Source organism: Orycteropus afer, unplaced genomic scaffold, assembly GCF_000298275.1.
Source record: "Orycteropus afer afer isolate SDZICR_OR568_19922 unplaced genomic scaffold, OryAfe1.0 scaffold00235, whole genome shotgun sequence".
Lineage (NCBI taxonomy): Eukaryota > Metazoa > Chordata > Mammalia > Tubulidentata > Orycteropodidae > Orycteropus > Orycteropus afer.
Window position 1 is genome coordinate 2080646 of NW_006921822.1, and position 8531 is coordinate 2089176.

Below are 8531 nucleotides of genomic sequence, written 5' to 3' on the forward strand. Positions count from 1 at the left end.
AAAATATTAATTAAATTGTACACTATTAAAGGGTGAACTTCATGATATGTGAATTGTATCTCAATAAATGTTATTTTAAAAATCAGATTAGGAAGTGCTGAAGGAGATCATTACAGAACACCAGGGACTTTTTTGGGGTGATGAAAATGCTCTATATCTTGACTGGGGTGATTACACAGGTATATGTATTTACATTTGTCAGAATTCACCAAACTGCATTGTAAAATGGGTGAATTTATTGTGCTTAAATTATTCTTCAATAAAGTTGATCTTAAAGATAATTTCTTGTTTCTTAAAGCAATGCTTTTTAAAAATTGTTGCACAAGTAATAGGCCAATGCATGTTGTATATTAGAGTGACTGAGAGACCAAAATCATCTCCTCCACCACTGTAGAATTCCTTCCTATAATTCTTTATCAGTTACCTCAACCATTCAGATTTTGTCCAGGCTTTTTTGTTTTTTGTTTTTAATTTAGAAACTGTTCCTCCTTATGTTGAACTGAACTATATGTCTGTCTGACTTTTATGCATTTCTTCTATTCTGTACTTAGAACTACATCACCAGCATAATTGCACACCTGTAATATTCAGACACTGGAGGAGCACTTTCCAATATTTTTAAAGACTTACATATTTTAATACATTTTTCATGATTCCTTTGAAACCAGGTCTACTATGTCATATGGAAGTCAAGCCCTTCCACAGACAGCCCTTCAGATTTGAAGATAGCCCTATGCTTTCTCAGAGCTATAAACCCCTATTTCACCCATATATCCCACAGATAACTCTTTGGACTCCTCGTTATCTTCACTAAACTTCTAAGAATTGTAGTGTATTTTTCTGCATCTAACATGCCCATGAAAATAACATGCACATGCATATAATGCACACAGGGCTCATAGTTAACTAATGGACAAGGGGTTGTGCAGTTTGCGAAAGACGTATAATGTGTTCTTTGTGTAAAAATACAGTAACCACAATTGTGGGATCAATTCCATGAAAATGGGCTAAGATGTATTTGTATTAGTTAATGCTCTAACACTTCTTCACATAGTACATTTACTTTTTGAATTAAAGGTGTTTCTCAAGAAAATTAGTTTGGGATTACTGCTCAACATCTGAAAAATATCTTGAATCTGTTGAGTATATTCTTCTTTCCAGCCTTGTGTCATCAACATGTTTATAAATATTACATCCTCATCTTTATCCAAGTGACTAATGGGTGGCACATAGGAGCTCTGGTAGCATAGTGCCTAAGGCACTTGACTGCTCACCAGAAGGCTGGCGGTTCAAACCCACCAGCCACTCCTCGGAAGGAAGGTTGGGCAATCCTACTTCCGTAGTGATACTGCCTCGGAAACCCAAGGAGGGGTCGCTATGAGTCGGGGCCGACTCGACAGCAAACAACAACAACAAACAACAACAATGGGTGGCACAGCACTAAGTGATAAGCCCTGTAGTATTCTTTCTAGGGTGTCAGCCCAACTTCATAGCAACTGTTAATCAGTTTGGACACAGTGCCATTGTTTTGCCTGTATTTTTCTCCATTTTTCCTATAGAGTATTATGCAAGGCTTACAGAAATACAAAAATAGTGATCTTAAGGTACATATATTATAGGCAGTATGTTTGTAAGATAAACATCAGCCTGTGAATATTCTGTGAGTTTGGTAATTACTAAAATACAAGAATACTTATTTTTAATTTTGATCAGTTATGCTTATACATTGTTTAAAGAAATCAAATAGTTTTCTATGATACTTGTTAAGTCTTTATGACCATGTTAATGAGCTAGTAGTTAATATATACTATAATTCTAGTTTCTCAACCTCAGTACTGTTGATGTTTTGGGCTAGAAGATTCTTTGTTTCAGGAGGCTCTTCTGTGTATTGTAGGAACTTTAGTAGCATCCCTGGCTGCTATCCGGTAGATCCCAAGGACAATTCCCACACCCATGCCCAGTTGTGACAACCAAAAATGTCTCCAGACATTGCCAGGTGCTTCCAAGGAGTTGGGAGAATTGCCCTAGGTTGAGAACCACTGCTGTAAATGCTTATCTTTTCCTGTACTTCTTTGGTTTAAAAGGGAAATCTCAATATTAATAATATAAACTTTCAATTAACTTTTCCATTTCAGTATAACACTACTGCTTTCATCTACACTTGGTGGCCACCTAGTCTAGATGCCCTATTTTGCCCTTTTACCAAAAAAAGGTGGTTGGAACCCACCAGCTGGTCTGCGGAATAAAGATGGGGCAGTCTGTGTCCGTAAAGATTTTATAGCCTTGGAAACCAAATAGGGGTCACTGTGAGTCATATTTGACTCGATGGCAGTGAGTTCAGTTTGGTTTTTTGTAAATAACCTGTAGTCTTGAGTCAGGAGGGAAGGGACAGTTAGCTGGAAGCATGGGATTAGAACACGGACCTGGGAGTCTGTTTCTTAAACAGACTGTCAACTAGCCCTTCTGGTTTTAGCCCCATCTTTACCCACACATCCAGAGATACCTGATGTTGCCAAGTCCCATGCTTTTTGGTAGTTCTGCTTTGTAAGTGAGGTAGTTCTGCTTGGTTTTCTCAGTGGTCAGCTTTTCGGTTTTCTTAGGTCTGAGTAGATTACCTCTGCCTTTTGCTTTCTGAAATCCCCCGATTTTATTACTCTTGTCTGTTGTTCTCTTTGTCCTTATAGGTTTTTCTACCTTCCTTTCTTTTTCCCTTTTCTCCCTCCTTTTTTCCTTCCCTCTTCCCTCATTCCCCTCCTCAATCCTTTTATGATTGTTTACATGGGAATCTCATGAGGGAGCAGAGGTAAAGGACTGTGCTTCATTTTCCATCTTGAACTGTAGGATAGTTCTAGAATAATTCTTTAGCATTAGATTTTAAAACTAAAAAGTTGTAATTTGGAGGGAAGGTTTAAAAAAGGAAATGTTTTTATTGTTTCTATTCATATAAGTAAAAATGTCTTTGATGAAATTAATACTTTATTATTGCAGCTCAACATTTTTGTCTCTTAGGAACTGGCAACATTAAAGTCTCAGCTAAACTCACAATCTGTGGAAATCACAAAACTACAGACAGAAAAGCAGGAGCTGGTACAGAAAACAGAAGCATTTGTAAGTTACTTGTTTGTTTGTTTATTTTCCTGAAAGGTAGTAAACCCAAGGTTAGTATACTACTACTTTTCAGCCACTATGAAAAAGAAGCAGATTTGTCAGATAGCATCTTCTCTTGCCATTACTCACTAGTGGAGCTCTAATCTCACAGGCTCCTTGCCTGTAGCAGCAGCTGTATTATATTACAGACTTACCAGGCCACTGTGTTCAGTTATGTAATGTTTCATTTTGAAACTAAATAGTCCCATGAAAATCACAGAACTTGGGAGATCATGGTATTCAAGATCAGATACTAAAAAGGAGCAATGCTAGGATTCTTTCAAGGTTGGCCTGACTCACCAAAAATATTTGAAGGTCACATTGTCACTTCCATGCCCCATGAGATAAACTTGGGCTCTCAAATGAATACTTGATAAAGTACTAGAATAGATGCAGTGCAGATTTTTAGGGAAATCATTTCTTCTGCCATCTTATCTTCTGTACATCTTTTGTGTAAAAATTTTATGACATTTACAGCAAGGGAAAAAATATAAAGTCTCCTTAATTTCTATAATAAAATACCAGTTTTCCCAAATATTGTTTTAGTTCTATGGGACTCCCTACATTGAATGTCATTGAATACTATAGTTAATTTTTATGTTTCTCCTAAGGAAAATTGTATTTTTTCTTTGATGCATTCAACAAATTTGTCATTGGTACCTTTGCTGTGCAAGGTACTAGTTTAGGTGCTTGGATTGTATAACAGTAAACTAAATAAATGGGTAAAAGCAGTAAACTGGTAGATAAATGATGTTATACTTTTAGATACAGACCTTTTTGAAAACAGTAAAGCAGAGTAATGTGACAGAATGACTAGTGGAGATGAGAAAGACTCTTTTAGTGTGGTCAGTAGAGGCACCTTTTGAGGCAGTTGATATTTGAGAAGAATAATATAAAAAGAAAGGTAACTTTCCATTTGTGTAAGTTTTCTGAGTTCTGATTATTATGTCAGATTAGTGTAGAAGCAGTCTTAAAGGTGGGGAACAAGACAGTTCTTGTGATGGGAAACAAAATATTATAGCTTCCAATTTTATTTATTTTCTCAACCTTTGTCAATTTCTATTTGTATTTTTTATAACATACATCATGTATTATTGTAACAGTTCCATATGCATGACTTACAAATAAATAAAAGCTATATTAAAAATACATGTTCGGTTTTATTTTAACTGGTCAAGATGTGGCATCAAAATAATTGGTAACCTATGTAATGTGACTCACATTAACTGATCTTCATATAGAAATGGCTTCACTGGATTAAAATTGAACATTACCCTTTTTCCTCTTTTATTTGTGATTGGTCAGCAAAGATCTTTTTTATATTTTGAGTAAAACCTATGTCGAAGACACAGAACAAATCCTTATCATTTATTCTTATGAATAAATCCTTATAATTCAGCTAAAAGGAAAAAATATCTTCCTTAATGAAATTAATTTATTCCTTTTTTCAAGTAATGAGTATTATATGACAGTGATTCCTCCCTTCTTTCCCTGTATTAGAAGGCTCAGAACTACATTAAATGCTTAATTAGAGAAATCCTAATAGCAGAGCCAGGATATTGATAACCAGGATGTTCATCTCTAATTATCTCAGTGCCCCTCACCCCAATATCATTTTATTTATTTTTTAGTAATCTTGTTTTATATGGATCTCAGTGTAAACATTTTCTACTCCATTCTGAAAGTAGACAACATATGAACCTTATTTTCAGTGTTGTGTTTAGAGTACAAGTCCAACTCATAGCTATCTGGTCCTTTAATCCTCTCTCTGCCATTTGTGGGATTGTAGGTGAGCTCCTTGCACTGATTTTGAAGTTAAGTTTAGAAATGTGGTTCCACCAATCATGTAGAAAGTAGGTGAGGAAATACTGAAAACCTGCAATTTAGGATTATCTCCCCATAGCACTTAAGAAAAGACTTGCATTTCATCAATTTGACTCAATATCCCCAGGTGTCTGTCTGAAATAATAGTGTGAGTTTAATTCATAGCTACTTTATGAGAAAAGGACTTTGAAAACTATTCTCTGTGTATTAAATACTATGTGATGATAGCTAGGCTAGAGCTGCCTTGTGGATTATTTTCCTGAGCTGACCTTGAAACAGTTTAGCCCAGCCTTCTTCATACACTGCTGGGATTTGATGCCACTCTATCATGACTAAGCCTCCTGTTTCACTATGGGAACAGCTCCACTTTCAGGATAGAGCACTTTGTTTCATTTGACTACATAAGGAATTATATTTTCTATTATTGGGAATGAAAATTCAAAATAGCACAAAAATTAAATCACTACTTTGTGAGTTCATGTTGATAGTTTGGAATTTTTAAATTTCTACTTTCAGGCCAAATCGGTTCCTATATCAGGAGAAAGTGAAACAGTAACAGCTGCAAAAAACTTATGTGGAAGGAAGACTGTCAGCATTATTACAAGAAACTAAAGAATTAAAGGTTTGTTTTTGGTGAAACTTATTTATTGCATATTTTATTAAATGAACTTCAGGAAATTGCTTGTACATCATTTAATCTTGGAAATGCTTAAATTAAGGAAGAATGCCAATAGGGTGTAATTTTACCTCACAACATTTGCATCTCTATTTTGATGACTCTGACACAAATAAAGCTTCTGTAACATTATTTCAAGTAATGGTACCAAGTATGTAAAATAAGAATGTATATTAACGAAATTTGAAAGTAAAATCATTGAAAATAAGTTTTCTTAAGAACAGCAGTATCTCATCACAATAAGAAAACAAGGGGTCCAGATTTGGCACAAGCCCCTGTGGGTTTCAGGAGGCTAAGTAACACAGGCGCTTTAAATCCTGCCAGCCTGTTGTGTGACAGACAAATAATAATAAATAAAATAACACTGATAAAAAGAAAAGACATGAAGGAAAAATGGAAAAAGGCAGATAATGTAAAGTATGCTTTTTGGATTTATGGTCAGATTGTTTTATTTTAAAGTCACGGATTTTATTTGAAGTCTTTGTTCTCTCCAGCTTAATTTTATGTATGAAATTGGGATTTAAAAAAAAAAACTTTTTTTAACTTGTGTTTTGGTTTGTGCCGCTTTAACAGAAAATACCACAGATGGATGGTTTTAACAAACAGGAGTTTATTCTCTTACAGTTCTGGAGGCTAGAAGTCCTAAGTTCAAAGTGCCAGGCTCTAGAGACTGGGTGAAAGCCTCTTGACCTTGAGCTTCAGCTCTGCCTCTTGCTCCTGGCCCACTGGAGCTGGAGGCTTTCTTCACTCTGGCAGTTCCTGGCTGCTGAGGCTGACAAGCCAAAGGTCAACAAACAGTCCTGATAGTACCAAACCACATGGCAGGCCATTAATTCAAATCCATTAGGAGTGCCAAAGTCAGCAGACAACATGGCAGGCTGCTGAAACATGACTCAGCTACACACAGCATTCAAGTGTGCCAAAAGCTGCAGAGCACATCCCTAAGGCAGCTACTCAGCTGCTCCCAGCAGATTCCACCATGGAGTTGATTACCAGTCTCATCATGGGGAATACTCCATCCAGCTGCCCAGCCACTCAACCAGGCCCAGCTAAGTTGACACACAAACTTAACTGCCACAACTTGGTTTAAAGTTCTAATTCTGAGTCTTCTACTGTTAGATGTTTTATGTCTCTGTTTTCTCTGATTATCTGAAATGTATTACTGTTTTATCATTTAGGACCTTTTGAGGAATAGGTAATTAAACTACTTTTGATGTTAAGCTCTGTTTTTCACAGTTTTCTTGGATGGGTAGTCTAAAATAAATTCCCAGTTACTGGCTGTGTGTGTGAGCATGTGTGTGTTTTAGTACTTTCACTTTTCTTTTCCTAGAATGAAATTAAAGCTCTGTCTGAGGAAAGAACTGCTATCAAAGAACAGCTGGATTCATCTAACAGTACCATTGCCATCTTACAAAATGAGAAGAACAAGCTAGAGATGGAGATTATAGATTCTAAGAAAGAACAAGATGATCTCTTGGTGCTGTTGGCTGATCAAGATCAGAAAATATTTTCACTGAAGAATAAACTCAAGGAATTTGGTCATCCAGTAAGAGTAAAATATTTCCAAAGATAATTTGTATTATGTTTCATTATAATGCCTTTTCTTTTTTTAATGCAGTTTGGAAAGATTGTGCCTAGTATGCAGTAGTCCCCACTTATCCACAGTTTCACTTTCCATGGTTTCAGTTACCCATGGTCAACTGTGGTCTGAAAATATTCAATTTGTACCTCCTTCTGAGTACCGTGCCATTCCACTCCATCCCAAAACCAGCTTCCTCCTCTCTGCTGGGCACAAGCCTGGAAAATACAATTGAGTGAGCAGCCGTGCCATGCCCTGCTGGCATCCAGTGGGTTAACATTGCCTACCCAGTGCACCCTGGGTATCTGTTGTATGTATGTATATATAGGAAAAAACATAGTATGTACAGGGTTCAGTACTACCTGTGGTTTCAGGCATCCACTAGGAGTCTTGGAATGCATCCCCTGCAGATACGGGGGGACTGCTGTATATCTGTATTACAGGCACAGATATGTCGCACATCAACACTGTGTCATCTATGTTGTTTTCACTGTATCCCATAAATTGGCCTAAGACACAGTTTAGATTCAATTTCCAGCACTTTTAAATTGTTATCTTTCAGCCTTTGAGCTTAGACTGTGAATTGATTTGATTATTCCTGTGGTAATAAAACTCACACCAGCCATGTGTGCTATTATTTTTCACTACATTTGATTCAGATTCATATGTAAAGAAGTATAACTTGTCATCAATAAAGTTCACCCACGTATATCATCTCATATTAAAAGCATCGGGAAGCTTTGAGGATTAAAATAAGGGAATTGGGTGGTTTATATTCCACTGTAATTACTGGAATACAGAATTTATCAACAGAGTATATATTATTACACATTAAATAACTTGAATGTGTTTTCCCTTTAGATTGAAGAAGAGGATGAATTAGAATCTGGAGACCAGGCTGATGATGATGAAGATGAAGATGATGTGGAAGACCAGGATCATATCTAGCTAAAATGTCTAGGAATGAGAGAGATTACATTGTAACTTTGAAGATGGAGTCTTAAGAGAGTGCTTTGGTCTGCCTCCTCGGAAAATAAAGATTCAGAGAGCAAGTGGGAAGCATTCTTATTAGTATAAGATTATTGATGTATTTTTTAAATGATGCCACCCATGTTGAAAACGCTAAATCTCTATGTGGAAAACACATCTTTTATTTAAAGTTATCAAAGTTCTCCCAAAATATAATTTGTAAAGAACTTCAGACACCAAAATACACTATGTTATAAAGCATAGGTGGCAATGCTATTTGCCTTAGTTAATTGGTTATGTACATAAATTCTGTATTTGTTTATTATTTTTGTTTTT

At 36.0% G+C, this 8531-nt stretch overlaps 1 protein-coding gene across 1 annotated transcript in view; it reads left to right on the forward strand.

Moving 5' to 3' along the window:
- USO1 (USO1 vesicle transport factor) overlaps positions 1–8174 on the forward strand; it is a 126607-nt gene extending 118433 nt beyond the window's left edge. Inside the window, 5 exon segments of the mRNA XM_042782075.1 lie at positions 3010–3108; positions 5488–5537; positions 5539–5593; positions 6978–7193; positions 8088–8174. Of these exon segments, the coding sequence (XP_042638009.1) occupies positions 3010–3108; positions 5488–5537; positions 5539–5593; positions 6978–7193; positions 8088–8174 (507 nt within the window).
- The last annotated feature ends 357 nt before the right edge of the window (positions 8175–8531 follow it).